Source organism: Buceros rhinoceros, unplaced genomic scaffold, assembly GCF_000710305.1.
Source record: "Buceros rhinoceros silvestris isolate BGI_N320 unplaced genomic scaffold, ASM71030v1 scaffold6146, whole genome shotgun sequence".
In the NCBI taxonomy this organism is placed as follows: Eukaryota; Metazoa; Chordata; class Aves; order Bucerotiformes; family Bucerotidae; genus Buceros; species Buceros rhinoceros.
Genome location: NW_010415721.1, coordinates 1182 through 17295, shown reverse-complemented (window position 1 = coordinate 17295; position 16114 = coordinate 1182). Strand labels below are relative to the sequence as shown.

The window sequence follows — 16114 nt, the reverse complement described above, 5'->3', positions numbered from 1 at the left end:
CCCCCCCCCCCCCAGAAAATATTCTCAGTCGGTTCTTAGATTCATATAAAAACATGCTGATATAAACAAAGCCATGATAGTTTATATCAGCTGTAGAATTTTCTTTTACTAAACTCAGTTGCTGCCAGACTCTTTTGTATGAACAGCTCTATAAACAGATATCTGTTAATCCAGCATTTAACACTCAAGATGTAACAGTGTTAATTCAAACTCAAGAGTGGAATAATTATTCAATATATTCCAAACGAACATCATATGAAAATATTTTGGAATAAATACATCTTAAACCATAAATCCTGATGAATTACCTCGGGGGATTTTTCACAGAAAAGAGCTGTGAGAGGTTTTTTTTTTTTGTTGGCAAGACAAATCCAATAATCCAACAGGATAGCTGCTAGTATATCAAAGAAAGATCATACTTGAGCCTTCACACACGAGAATTTTAATTAATGCCCTAGCAGTCAGCAATTAAGTTTGCACACCTGACAGCTTTACAATATAGACTGCAGAACTGCATCGAACTACATACATTGACACAGCAATTGCTACACTAAGGAGTTCAGGGTTTTGGTTTGTTTCAGGAAGACAACGAGCTTGTGTGGAAATCAGGAAACACAAAGGTGCTCCTGCCCTGGAATATTCAATTGTTCCCTGTAATCCTATCTAGTAGATTGATGCTGGCTCATACCAGTCATTAACTTAAGAACATCCCTCAAGAGAGACAGTGGAGGAAGCTTGAGGTAACATTAGGAAAGGCTCTTCAGTTACAGAAAACTGAGGCATATGGTAACAGTCTAAATCTAAAACCTAAAAGCATCTCAGCTGCCAAGGTATAAGCCAGCTCCATTTTTCTGCATAACCCACATGAGAGAGAACCAGCTCTTTAATAAGAGATGGATGTAGCAGATTCAGTCTCATTGTCTGTTTTCGGATTTATCTTAAACTACAACAAATAACAAATGCTTCAAGCAAAACAGAATCTGAACTGAGGCAAGTAAAACCAGAGTTGCTATAACCTGTCATAACATTTCCACTACAGCACTAGCAGCCAGCTTGTCCTGTCACTATAAGGTATGGACTAAAAATCTGAAAAACCCGACGCATTCACCCATGATACTCACAGCATTAAATGAAACAGAGCTTCAGGGTACTGCAGCAGTAGACAAGGCCACAGCACTTCGCCATAGTATAGGATGGGAAACAGCTGGCCAAGGTTAGGGATAAATTAGGTCCCAGAGACTGGGCTTGCTCCCTTGAAGGTGCTCTAGGGTAATCGCTGGGGCCTGAGAGACCTTTTAGGGAGCATGTAAGACCCATATTACACAACAGGTCTCTCAGGCCTGACGCTTTCTTTCCAATGTCAGGTATGAGAGCGATACATATCGTGTACCTTGACTTGAACAATTGTATCAGATGTTGCATAAAAGCTGGGAGAATGCAGCCTAAATAAAACCACTGTATGAGAGAGGGAATCGTACTCAGAGGAGTAATCAATCCTTCCCCATCAGAGTGAAAATAAGTACTACATTAGGTTCCACAAAGTAAGTAAAGGCCAGTATCATGCAGCATTTTCATAAATTATTTACAGTAATTAGAGAGTTTATTAAATTTGCAGATGGTATCTGGCTGGAAAATGCTGCCAATTTGTTGGATGAAAGGGTTAATGTACAGAGCAAGATTAGAGAAATGCCTTAAGGGGGCCAAAACCTGTCAGACACCCAGTTCTGACACTGGGTAGGAATAAACAATACAGGATGGGAAAAAGTGAGCTAAGTAACAGTTCCAAGATCACATCTGATAAACAGCAGACAAAGAAGAGTGGAAGGAAGAAAGGAGAAATTAAGACTGCAATCCGAACATGTTAACAACATCAAGCTGTGGTGGCAAAAAGTGTCACGCTATGATGTGTAACCATGAACATGGCCTGCAAATTGGATGGAAAAAAAAAATCTTACTGCTCCTCTTCTGGGTTTTTGTACAACTGCAGTCTGACTGTCATGTCTAGTTTTTCTAGACAGACCTAGTCCACTTAGGGAAGAGCAAGAAAAATTATTATTACATTATGAACAAGGGAAGACTGCAGGAGCTGGGATTGTCTAACACACTGAAGAAAAGACTAAGGGGAGGTTCAGACAATCTTTGCACATATGAAGGTTAGCTGCCCTACGCAAGGAAATAAACAGTGGAGGCCACGCAACATTCATGATTGGGAATTTCCTTTGGATATTAGGCTTTCTGGCAGGGCAGTTAGTTTGCTGAAAAAAGTTGTGAAAATTACTTATTTATTTTTTTTAAAGAACCAAGTTAGATGGAAACTGTCAGAAGCAGTTTATATATAGATGACCTTGCTTTGGATAGAACAATAATCGGGTATAACAATAATTGGGTAGTTTTAGAATGATGCTTCAATGTAATAAATACTGCCACACATAATTTTAAAATTTGAATGTGCTACATAGAAAAGTGTTCAGAAAAATGCCCAAAGTTATTTGGAAACAAAATTTGAACCACATACTTAGCTCATATTGCAACAAAGAAATGTAATGTTTATTTTCAACTGAAACAGAAAATTCCAAACTTCCCCAACTATTTGTATCCTGGTCCTGATTTCTACATAAAGTTCTTGCAAATAAACTGTTTAGCAGCAAACACAAACGATTTATTTTACACCACTTTTTTTTCCCTATATTTCCTTCAAAATTCCTCACTGATTGGAAGACAGCATTTTTATGTAAACTGATGACTTTAAAGAATAATACTTCTAAATAAAAAAATACTTCACATCTTCATGTGAATCAGTTCCATAAAGAATATTCCAAGATATATTTCATATTCAAGTTAGTAAGAACATGAAAATAAAACAAATCAGCTTGCAAATACATACGGTATTACAGACTAAGAATTAAAATCCCTTTATCCACCATCACAACAGTGAACTACAATTTATGATGACACGAGGTTTAGCAACTGAACCAGAAAAAAAAAAATTAGCACTATAAAATCATTTAGCTTTATTAATAAATCCTTTGATGTTCTTACTGTTGCAATAAAAGCAGAAACAAGTATTTCCAGATTTTCTTTCATGCCAAATGGAAACATTCAGCACAGGTTTTCTTTCCACTTGCCTGAAGCAAGTTAGGGCAAGTGTTGGACACACATTTTGAAAATGACTGTGTTTTGTCATATACCAGTATTATCTTTCTCATTATATTAAACAGCAGCGCCATCTACTGCTCCAGAAATCCTTTCAGACTTTCGAAAAAGCCGTAGAGAGTGATCCAGCCAAAACGATGCAAAACGCTACTGAGAGCAACACATAGTTTTTCAGTCCCTGGATAGGCAAAGGGAGACAAAAAGAAAAGTATCATGTTGTCAAGATAGATAGCCCTCAAAAAAAAAGTATAATACAGAACTAAGGCTTCATTTTATGTCAAAAGTAATAAATCCATTACATGAGATGGTAAATTTTATACCATTTTATTTCATATTATGTTTGTAACAAACTTGCTGTTCAAAACAGTTTAATACAAATAATCCATGATGCTATACACTTAGTGAAATATACCCAAAATTAATTAATCAATTTTTAAAAAGTATTTTTAAAGGCTTTTGTCTATTTTCAGATTATTTTAAAGCAGTAAGCACTTATGCAGAGACTACTCCAAATGTATGAAAAGGATGAAAGATTTGGATAATGAACATGATAGTCTTCTAGTATAGTGCAACATTAATCTGTGGTGAGAGAGAGAGAGAGAACTTCTAGTTCCTGACCAAAGGATGTCTAACGCATTTTACAGAGTCACCAAAAATACTGGGAAAGATGATCTCTAATGGCAAATCAGGTACCTACAAATCCTGGAAAAATTAGTTAACAGAACCCGAGGATTACACTGTTAGTGTTTAATGCTTCACATTCCACTAGAAAAGTAATTTCTGCCATATATGTTAACACCCAGTAATTTAGCCTGTTCTAGGCAATCACTGCCATATCAGTTTAGGATCTCCATATTACACGTAATTGGCAAGGCCAACTAACCTCCATCTCATTCTTTGGTCCTCTGATGTACCTGACCCTACAAGTCCAATCTACCTGTCTATGCAATTATTAGAACAACTGCTCTTCCCCTAACCCCTGAAAAACTGGCTCAGATAAAGACTGTTTTCAGGCTGTGCTTGGCATCCTGCCTCATGGCCCTGCTACAGTCTTCATTTACTCCCACTGCTGCTCATACAGTTAAGGAATTCAAATCTTCATTCCTCTAAAAATTCTTCACAGTTCTTCATTTAAAGGCCCTTAACGGGGGCCTACAAGAAAGCTAGAGAGGGTCTTTTCACAAGGTCATGTAGTGATAGGACAAGGAGGAACGGCTTTAAACGAAAAGAGGACAGGTTTAGATTACATGGAAGGATAAAAGTTCTTCCTTGTGAGGGGGGTAAGGCACTTGAACAGACTGCCCAAGAGTTTGTGGATGACCCTCCCTTGAAGTGTTCAAGGTCAAGTGGAAAGTGGACTTGCCCATGGCAGGCGTGTTGGAACTCGATTTTTAGGGTCCCTTCCACTGGTCCAAACCATTCTGTGATTTCTTGGAAAACAGTATTGTATGATACAGCTTTCAGCTCCATAGTTCAGTATTTGTAAAGAAGAGAAATCTAAAAGATATGATTGTATACCAAGCCATGCTATTCCTAGAGCTAGGGACAAACAAGAGAAACTAGGTAAGAGGCCTAATAAGATTACCTTGATTTCTTTAAATACAAGGACTCCCCACATTGCAGCAACAAGGCCAGGACCCTAAAGAATAAGATTAATTTGTACATTACAGCATTTCATTAAAACATGCTGCCTTCTCATTACTGTTCTCAGGGTGGCTTGATTTTGTCTTGATAACAGACGTAGGCTTTTCCATTCCATATAATTACAGCACTCATGGCAAAAGCAGAAACATTACTGAAATCTTTACAAAGACACACACAATAAAATCGTCAAGGAGCGCTGAAGAGGTAAGAGACTGTTTTTCAAAGAAAAATTTCTAAATTACATCTTGAAGTCTGCACTGGCTGTTACATGTTCTTTTAGTAGGCTTCAAATACTAGGTCTTACTTTAGTACAAACTACAGTCCACAATGTTACCACATTTCAGAGGATTATTCAGGTTTATTGGCAGCTACTGTGGATTTTCCTAATATTTCCTTTACTAGCATGACTAACTCGCTGGACAGAGTTTGATTTTACCGCACAGTATGCTATCAAGAGACTGCAACACAAATGTATTTCCTGTATAGCAAGCATCTGGACAACACACAAAGCCAGCCAGATAGACAGGTCACAAAACCTGCTGATTATCTGTGACGATGTGGTAACAGATTTCCTAGCTAGCAGCAAACAGTGATACATGATAATTTCTAGGCACTCCCGATAATACAGTTTTTCTGCTGTGGGAGCAATGATCTGAATTTTCATGAATGATATGAAAATATTATCTGAGTATGAAGTGAAAACTGGCTCTCTTAATGCTTCCCATAGCGTTTCTGAGAGCAATCCCTGACAGATGTTTAGACAGTGATTTTCCTCTCTCCATCTTCAGTACAGCTGATATGACATAGATTTAGGCCAGCAGGAAGCAGTCTCTCATGCCGAATGTATTTGTGGGTGCTGTTTCCTAGTGAAATCACCAACTATTACATGACTAATAGCTAAGGTGCTATTTCACTTTCAAGATAATGTATGCCGTGAGAGGAATGGATTTTAATAGTGAAACAAACTGTTAAATGGATATGATGAAAAGCTGTCTGAAATTCTCTCTAGGATAAAGTAAGGCAGCAGTTCTGAACCTGTGGTCCAGATAGACAGTTTCTTGTCAGTGCTTAATTTTTTTGATTCTGTGATTTTATATCCTTGCCTTTCAGGCATACTGATAAGTAAGTTACTAAAGCTGCTTTCCATTAATCCTTCAATTTGTAATTAGAATCATCCCAAGCCTCTTTTTTCAGTGAATAGAGTTCACTCTGACTTACTGCATCTTCGGGGAACACTTAATCCCTATTTACATTGTTTCATTAGTTTGCTTCCAAAGACAGCTGTTTAGCAAAACTTTTTTTTATATATTTATGAACTCTCATTTGCCAGAAGTTACCCACCTTTGAATTATCATCTAGTGATTGAATTTATTTAGCTTCTGGAAATTAACAGTCCTTTGAAGGTACAGTATCATAAATGGGATTAAATGAGACAAAAGGGGCCAACCTCTTTTTCCCTCATTTGCATAAGAATGTAATTTTCAGCAATACATAATCTGTTCCATTTGTTCAAGAACAATAAAAAGAAAAAAATACTTGACTTAACTAAGCAAAATGACTGCTAGAGCAAAAAAAATCACAAATGAAAACATCCAGAACAAAATGTACTTACTGGGATGAAAGTATAAAACGTTTCTTATTTTAATCACTTCAGTTTACTATTAAATACTGATATAATATAGTTCTGGTTAAAGATCTTTGGATTTTACATAACCTAAAGAGTCACGCTTTCAATTCTTCTGTTGTTTTTATGCTTGGCATTGACCAAGATGGTGCTTTTCAGAGTCATGTATATTCCTAAAAAACCAAAGGCTATCACAGACAAGCAGAAGAGGCAATGTATAGTGTTGATTAAAATGCTCTAAGCACATCATAATTTCAATTTGATTCAATTCCACAAAAGGAGGGAAGAAAACCCTTCATTTTTAACTCCAGTCACAAACTTTATTTTTTTTACATACTTACTGCAGTAATTATTGGAAAGCTGACCACAGCACTGAGATAGTGATTGGCTATAAACCAGCAGCAATTGGCTACTGCCCAAAGCACACCAGAAACGAAGCCTAGAAAAATAAAACCCAATCAAAAACATGAACGGCAAGGTAGAGACAACAATCTGTGGAACATTTATAATTACAGCACAATACAGAAATTGTATGAATGTATTTTAGTATGTTAACTACTTTAACAAGCTGGCTCTGATAATCTAAACCAAAGCTCAAGGGATAACATCAGCTACTCCAACTGAAGTAGCAAATGAATTAAAGTTCACAGTTTTCTGGACAATGTGTTCTCTACTCTGGCAGAGTCAGTTTTTGGAAATCTGCTGTATGTAATGTCATTTCTTTTTAGTTTCAGATTAGAACAAACTTTATCATTGTTTCCTAACTTTAATTAATGAACCTAATAGGAGTGATCTTGCAAAAGAGACAATGAAGACACTTGAAAGGTGGACTACAGTTCCAACATATAGCTTTAACTAAGCACTGCAAAATGATCAGAGGATGTAACTGAAATTAATTGCTAATTTAAAAAACAGTCATACCTGGCAGTATGGCTTGGGGATAAACACTAGGTTTATTTTTCTTGACTGCACAGTAGATCAAAAAGTAGATGGTACTTGTAAGAAATATTCCACTGAAGTGTGCAAAAACATAATCTAAATCTGAAAGAGAAAATACAAAATTGTGTTAGTCTAAAACATCATTTATAATTTTAACTAAATTTATTTTACTATTGACATTTACATAGACAAAAAACACATAAGATGCTACTGCTAAGAACTCAAATTCAACTATAATTGTGATGAACACAGCTGCCAGTCTGACTGTGAATGGATTTGGTCAATCCCACATATATTAAACATGAATTGACTGCTGTGTTCACCTTAGCATTTATTACAGACTTCTATGCATTTCTGCAAGTTGTAATTTTCAGAACTCTATTAGTCAAATGACTGAATTAATTTATTAAAAACTTAAGAAAATCCTCAGGCGAGACAACAAAACTAGGATGGGGATTTTACAATAATTACATCCTCTTCTGACCATCTACATTTATATTCCTGTATATACACTTGTATACTTTCTGTACGTTTAAGGGCAAGGCAATTACACCTACCAGGAAGAAAAACACAGCAGTGTTGACCTTTTTTTATCTTGAAGAATATATCACAATTTTTATCACCATAATCATTAACAATAATAATAATTTATGGACTTTGTATGTGTAAAAGAGAGTATTTCTGACATGGTAAAACAGAAGCATGGAGCAAGGTGATCTCTATCTCCTTGGAACTGTAAATTCTCAACAGGAAAGACAGCTACAGTCAGGATAACATCTGCTTTGTCTAGCTGGAGAATATGTAAGTCGCAATATTGAAGATAAATTGTATGTGACAACAATTTCTTAACGGCAACATAATGCAGTCTCAGCAATACGCTGCTCTTACACTGCTGCTGGTATTACTGGATCGACTATACACTAAATCTCAAGGAAAATTTTTCTGTGGAAATGTGGTTTGAAATTGGCAATCAGGCTTATGTTAAAAGGTTTCCATTAAAAAACCTACAAGGTTTTAATTACTTATGTTGTTATATATTTCTTATGCTCATCAGTTATGATCAACCTGCTCCTCTTCCATCACAGACATACTAATTTGGCAGTTGGTACAGCTTTACCCTTGTTTACCTCATGCTTCAGGCATAAGAACTTTGTATTTTGAGGGTAGTTAATGCCTTCTGAAACATAGATGTAAGTTAAGCGTGCTGTCCTCTGGGCTGTTTCTCACTGTTCTTTTAATGTTCTTTTCCCTCTGAGAAAAAGGGAATGCTAGTAGTACAATTATGACAATATATTGACACATTATGACAAACTTGTCACAGTATATTTTCAGGAGTATCAAGAATTTCACTCTATGCATTTACAAAAGCAGAACACCACAATATAGTGATGAAATAAAACAGAAGTGATCTGTTATCCTTTACCAAATTGACTTGCTCCTGTGTATATAGTTTCATTTCTTCTTCCATGGTCCTTGATGTAAAGTACTGGTATAAAACTGGAACCGTAGAGTATTCCAGCTACTACAGCCAGGCTACATCCTCTTTAAAAGAGCAAAAATCAGAGAAAATAGCCTAGTGTTAAATAGGGAAGTGGACAATACAGAAGACAAGTCCAGTACTGTAGTTAAAGACTGCATATCATATAAAAACTGCCAGCTATGAAAATAACACATTTTAGTGCATTTTTATTTTCTAATGTTGAAATGGTTCAACATAGTAAATTAGTTTTCCTATACTTTGTGGTCAAGTAACACAGACAATTCCTGGCCCAAGAGCCTGCAGTCTACGTTAATGACAAGAGAAATCAACTAACTAGGATTTCCTAAAAGCAGAGCTAGAGGAAAACAAGCAAAACTAAAATTAAAATGCTCCCACCCACAGCTTCACTGTTGCAGTCTATAGATTCTTTATTCCCAGCTTCGTTGCCTCTTTAGTCCCCATCTCTGCCTTCAGATCGCTGTGTTCTTGCCTGACTCCAGGCTCCATACTTGCCCCTTGCTAGCTGCTGCCTCCTTGGAGCACTTCTGCGGTTTTCTTACCATACTGCCATGACTTCTCCAGATGTATTCATGTGGAAACCACACCTGGAAGCATGTTATTAGCATAGGCTCCTTGCATGCTGGAGTGCTTATTAACCAGGTGATAAAAACAGCTTTGTAATTACTTAAGTTGCTATTGCCATTTACTTCACGAAATGCTGTTTTCGAAGTAGTAACTAATACTTAATTGGTAAGGTAAAGCACACTTAACAGAGCGAAGGAAATAATCTAATCAGTTGCGTAGCTATTCAAATACAGATATAAACACTATAGTAGTACTTTAAAAACTGTTATTTATTAGTGTATGACTAAGCACTAGGAGCACAGGAAAAACACAGGAGAAATTCTGCTTACACTGTGTTCATCTGTTTTCTCTGGCTACTTGGCCTGTACCAGTAAAAGAACTGTTAATTACTTACACGAGTCCCTTTTTTGCTGGAGAAAGCCTGTTTACCCATGAGTCATCACAGGTATCTTCAGAAACATTAATAGACTGCAAAAAACCCAAGAGTTTTCATGGAAGTTTAGTTTAATTTAATTTTTCTTAAAAATCCTCAAACATTGTATTAAACAACAGTTTTGCTCCAAGAAAAGAAAACAAAAACAGAAGGAGAAACAAAAGGAATTTAAAGAAATGCACTGAAAAAAGTAGAATTGTGTTTTTTAAACAAAACAAACTAATAATGGATCTACCTGCCTCAAAGCCTACAAGCAGGAATTTGGATATGGACTTTGGGTCCACTAGCATTTTTTTTAATCTGCATGCAGGTAGATCTGACTTTCAGAGCTTATCCTCCTTAAATCTGACGAATGATTTAAGCTATAGAGTTTATTTATGACATGGTTTTTCCTTTTGTTGATAGCTCTGATGTTACCAGTGGAATATTAGGACTATTTACAAATAGGGAAATTAACACCTCTGTCTGTAGCATAAAGAAATTGCAATATCCCTTTACACTAATTCTGCAATCAGATTGTCTTCTGTGATTTGGTCTGGTAGACCAGAACCTCTAGTGAGCACTGAGCACAGCTGGAAAACTCTGAAGGGCTCTCCGTTCAAGTAGTAACTGAGCACTGACCTATAAGAGTAAGGTAAAATTGTAGTAGGAGCCTATTGTTCTCCAGCTTTTATTAAACACTTTGGGCTCCAGAAGAAGCAACAGCCAATCTGGCACCCCTTGATGGCCTCCAACCTGTGCCACAGCTGATGCTGAGAGTCAGCGACTCTTGACAGTCTCCTTGGCTCTGTAACATAGCAAAAATCTGGTGGATAAGAGTTATACACGGTTGCCTTTCACGTAGGCACCTCTTAGTTTTACAGTTACAAGTTACAACTTGCTTCCTCTTCTCAGATAGGAAAGTAACACATTCTGTCTTTTATATAACCTCATAATGATAAAGAACTTCAAAGCCATTTAAAGCTGACGAAAGAGAAAAAACACTTGGGAAAACTTATTCTGTTGCTTACATTACAGGATACACAAATCAAATACAATCAATGCATATGCACGTAGTTTTACGTAGTCTACCATAAATACTAGTAAATCTGGCTGACGTTAAGCAATTTATTTTAAATGGATATGTACTTTCACTGCTGTAAAATAACAACTGTAGATTACTTACACTTTCTCTCAGTAAAGGCGTGCTTTCTAATGAAGCTGAAGAACTCTGGACTTCAGTTTTTATAAAAAGAAATATGACAGCACTCAGAAGAGAAAAATGCACAAATAAATACCACGTCAGCCCATAAGGACATAACATTTAGAGTCCAGAGACAAAAGCTATATTTGGAGACATATTACTTTATTTTCATTATTGCCCTAGAGTCATTTCAATGTACTTAAAAAAATGCAATTGCTTTCAACAGTCTTAACAAACAACTTAAGTGAAAGTAAGTAAATAAATTAGTCTCCGTATCACTTTATAGATCTCTCTTCTATGTAAACGGGTTGAAATGTGTCCTTTTACAGTATATAGCTACAATCATGTTAACAACAGTTACTTTAGTTAACAGTGCCTTCTGGTACTAAACCACACATAGAATGGAACATCTGCCTGAAACAGTCTTTATGGAAAACCTTAAACCTGCACAGAATTGGCTCTGTGCTCAGGGAAAAAAGTTAGTTTTCAGTCTTCTATAATATGTGAGTAAGGGAACAGTGCTCCTACAGGACCTTATCTGTCTGTGGAAGGAAAAGGGGCATTGCTCAGTGCTGCTCCAGTGTACTAAGTAACAAAATGAAGAAGGGTAACATTACTGCTTGTACCCCCAGATCCAGGAAATCAGGTAAATACATGTAATCAGGACTGGTAGAATCTGTTTTTTTATTTTTATTTAGGAAGAGAATTCCTAAATCATTAGAATATTTCTCATAACTGTAAACAGAATGTCTTCTTATGATGAATGATTCACCTCCTACGGAAGGAATAAGGATAGATATAAAAAAAAGCATCAGCTTCCTTCTGAGGGACTAGACAAACACATACAGGTTCTACACAGGCAGCTAAAATGAAATACATGCTTCTGAGCTCTGCCGTGCAACATACACAGGCTTTGTGCAGCTTGCCAGGAAAACATTTTTGGTCATGGTCTTTTTCCCTGTTGATCAGGGTCGCCATGTCCACGACACCTCAGAAACAGGCAGGAAGCAGGTAGTGAGCTGAATGCATTCATCAGGCAGGAACAGCAGTACTACTTGGTGAATACCTCACAAAATTACGTGCTACATGTAACATTAATGGATAAAAAGCTTCAGACTCTTAGGAAAGAAGTAAGAGTGAAAGTAAAATCCAAGAATCTAAAGCAGCAGCTCTCTCCTAGCAATCAAGAATGGCTCCATCATCTCCATGTGCTTAACATTCTTTTTTTCCTAAAAGTATTAGGTGCATCTGCTGCTTATCACCCTTATGGCAAGCCTACTGCTCCTGGGACTTATGTTCACCGTTCTATTCCTAGAAAGACCTTCCTGGCCACCCAGCTGGAAAGCAAGAACACTGCTATGTAACAAAGACCCTCTTTCCTCTGTGTTTGGACCAAAATGTGAACTCATATAAATAATAAACAAAAAAATAAGGTTAGAAGTCCTTCTGAAGATCCCAAAGGAAGCCTTTGTTCTGGCGTTAAGTGTGACAGTTACAAGACAGGGAGCCATTAAGGGTAAGAGAAAATGCAAAGCCTCTGGCTTTTCACGGACCCTGAAGGATGTGGGAAGGGGTCTTGGAGCATATTCAAGAGTTAAGTGACTGAGTGAAATTGGATTGGAAATCTGACAGAGTTTTTCTTACCGATATTCTTCTAGTCAGTTTTTTCTCTCTCACAAAATCTGGGCAAAGTGAACCATTTGAATAATCTAGCTAGACAACGAGTGCATCACTTCTTTGCCTTGAACATGCCTACCAGCACAAAAATATACTTCCGTGTTTATGAATAACCATTTCACCTCTGTACTGGATATCATGTATGTTTCTATTTTGAAATACAAAACTGACCAGCTAGGTATAGACAGCTCATGAATTCTGCAGTAAATCAATCTGCAAAAAATACTTCAATTCATTTGTCCTCTAGTTAAACTGTCTCTGTGGTTGTTAAAATATATATTTTACATTGCAGAAATTTAGTATAAGAATAAATTTTTACCTTAATAGTGAAAGTCCAGCTCCAATATAATTTAAGATTGGTCTTGAAACCTCTTCTGGGTCGATTCCAAACCAACCAAACCTGCAATAATTAATTAGTTTCACTTATTAGCACTGACTGCATAAATAGTCAAATTATAACCCAGTCTTGGAAATCCTTATTCATGTAAATAATTCTCCTTAAGTTTATATTGTGCAATACTGAATCCATGCATCAGTTTGCTTGCAAAAAGTTATGTTTACTTTACAAAAATAGTATTTAAACTAATTTAACTTACATTGATATTTTTTAATCTGGTTATTTAAAAAGTGAGGTTAATATAAACTATGTTATCAGCCCATGCAGTAGAATAAAAAAATACAAACAGTGTACTAGTTTTTCATTAACAAATACATTAGTTATTCACTCTATTATGTTAATGAACATCACTGGGCATTCTTCTTCCTGCCGAGACAGAGGAAACACAAAAAGGTGAAATAATTAACCTGAGTACTTTCCACTGAAAGGGAAAAAGATCTTATACAGATAATGAAGCCTCTCTATTGGTGATAGTGTTTTCACTTCAGTTAATGAAGAATTGGCAACATTAATTATGTATGACTGAAGACATACTCACCTTGAACTTGCCCATCCTGTCAGCAAATTAAAAGAAGCCCATATCAAAAGACCAAGAGCTAAACCAATAGTTTTAACAATAGGGACAACAGTAACATTGCCTGAAATACAAAAAACAAAATTAAAACCAGTTTAAAACTAGGCTGTGATCTTGCATATTTTTTACTTTAGATTCTGTGACTGTTCAGAAGGCAAAGAAATTTCGGCAACTACAAGGTGGTAAGAATTATTTTTTAAAAATAAATACATTAAACACTGCCTTTTCCTCAATACCATTTAAAAAGTTAATTTTGGTGTGGATTTGCCGACTATATAATAAGTATAATAAAATAACATTTGCTCCATTAATACCAAGACTGTAAAAAGCCAAATAACTATTACCTCATCTATGGAAAAGCTTTTATCACTGTTTTTTTATGAAGAGTTAGGATTACTTTGTGCTTCAGAAAACAGAATCTCTTCATCCTTACCTGTAGCCCACACAAAGCCTCCAACCATTGCCAGAGGCCAAAACCTGGGGCAATTCTGTATTAAATTGACCACCAAAGAAACTATCCATATGGAGGCACAGAGAATCCATTGGAAGAACATGCCTATTGAAAAATAAAATGCACATAATAGAGAACTTGAATAATGCTGCATGTGTGAATCTCTTAATAATAATAATATGTTTTAGATAGAACAGTTCAGAAAAAAATTGAGACGTGGCCACCTCCTTCGTGAATGTCACAGAACCATGTTACAATATATTCAAAAGATGTATTTTAGAGTGGGATATTATAATTCGTCAACCTTTTCCTTACCATGCATTCTTTATACACAGCTGCAAAAGACACTTTGCCGGACACAGGTTACACAAGACCTGATTCCCAAACACTGGAAAATTTTAACAGGCTTCTGACAAAGAGGATATTCAGTTACTGCAAACTTCTCCCATCACCCTAGTAGCAGCTAACAGATGACTGCACAGGACAGAACTCCTTCAAAGCTCAGGGCTCAGGCTTTTCCACTAACCCAGGGCATTAAGGTTGATAAAAACCTTGGACAGATCTCTTCTACCTTTGTAGATTCTCTAAGGGTCAGCTAGGCAGATCAGTTAACTTTATGCCACCTGAGCCAATACTTTTGCTTTAAAATCTAGCCTTGTCCTGTTAGGACCATATTTGGCACAAAGAAGCAAGAGAGGTTATATCCAGCCTGTAATACAGGCATTATTGTTCCAGTAACATAATGGCAGAGTTATTAATCTAGGTAACTGACTATGCTTTAAATAAACTTGCAAATACAACATGAACCTAGTAGAGTAAAGCAATAAAATTCCAAGTAGAAAATACAAGAGATTGTTTCCTCTTACCAAGTCACCAGATAAAAGTATTAAAATTTCTATTTTTGATTGTTTTTATGTTAGGTCCACAACTGAAAGGCCATACTGCAAAGTCCAACATACATGCAGTATAAATAACACTGTATGTATTTGAGAATCCCCACAAGGGCAGAGGAACATTTCAATTTTCATTGTGAAATGCCCACGAAATGCACATCATCACTGTTAAAAGCACTCACCACTACATAAAAAGGCTCTTCTAAAGATTTGCCACATCCTGAACCAATACACTATTGCTTTATACTCTAACAGTAGCAAAAAAAAATTAAAACATGCTCTGTGGATAAAGGCTATGATGATATTTATAACTCTAGCTATAGAAACCCTCATATTTGCTGGTAAAATATTATTCCTATTAGCAAAAATTCCAAACCCAACAAAAGAATATATAAAAGTTTACCATCACCAGTATCAAATTTCTTAACAGGCACAAAGTTTGTCCCAAATAGAAGGATAGCTACTGTGGAAGAGGTAAAGCCAATAGCTAGATCTGTTCCATTGCTGATGTTAAAGGTACTGGAAGCTTTCCCGATGCTCATCTTTGTGCCTCTTTTTGTGGAGTTTTGCTGCAGGTCCTGATAGATTCTGAAATCAGAGAGTGGAATTAAACAGGTGGAGGATTACACAATACCAACCTATTTCAGAAATCCAAAACTTAGAGGGCTCTACTTATCAATCTCTCAAAAGGTGGAAAGAACTGCAAAGTATACTGCAAAATCTCATGAACAACTGCCGTAAAATGTGGATGAAGTAACCTGAGAACTGATGCAGAAGAAAAACCCAAAACTATGGTTTCATGATCAGCTTCAGAGAAAAGCACCTCTGAAAACAGACAACATGAACAGAGAAATGCTACTTTAAAAATATTTCAGTTTTGTTTCTCCTAAGAAAAAACCTGTGTTCTGCAGGGCAATATACTTTTCTGCTTGCTTTTTATCTTCCAGAAATCTCTATATTGTGCACTGTTAAACAATCAGAGAACCAGAATCGTGACACTAAAAATGGAAACACAGCTTCCAACTAACCAAGAAAAAGTATGCTTCATTCAGACTGCTTAAAATGCAGTAACTTTATAAAG

The 16114-nt window shown here is 36.3% G+C and overlaps 1 protein-coding gene across 1 annotated transcript; it reads right to left on the bottom strand.

Annotated features, from left to right (window-relative positions):
- Nucleotides 1–3247: 3247 nt before the first annotated feature.
- Nucleotides 3248–15575, bottom strand: TMEM144 (transmembrane protein 144). Its single transcript, XM_010137520.1, has 11 exons — nt 15437–15575; nt 14123–14245; nt 13654–13753; nt 13038–13118; nt 11024–11105; nt 9820–9893; nt 8784–8902; nt 7343–7462; nt 6763–6860; nt 4739–4792; nt 3248–3331 (listed from the first exon to the last, which is right to left on the bottom strand). The coding sequence occupies exons 1-11, from the start codon at nt 15573–15575 to the stop codon at nt 3248–3250; spliced, it is 1074 nt and encodes a 357-aa protein (XP_010135822.1).
- Between the last annotated feature and the right edge of the window lie 539 nt (nt 15576–16114).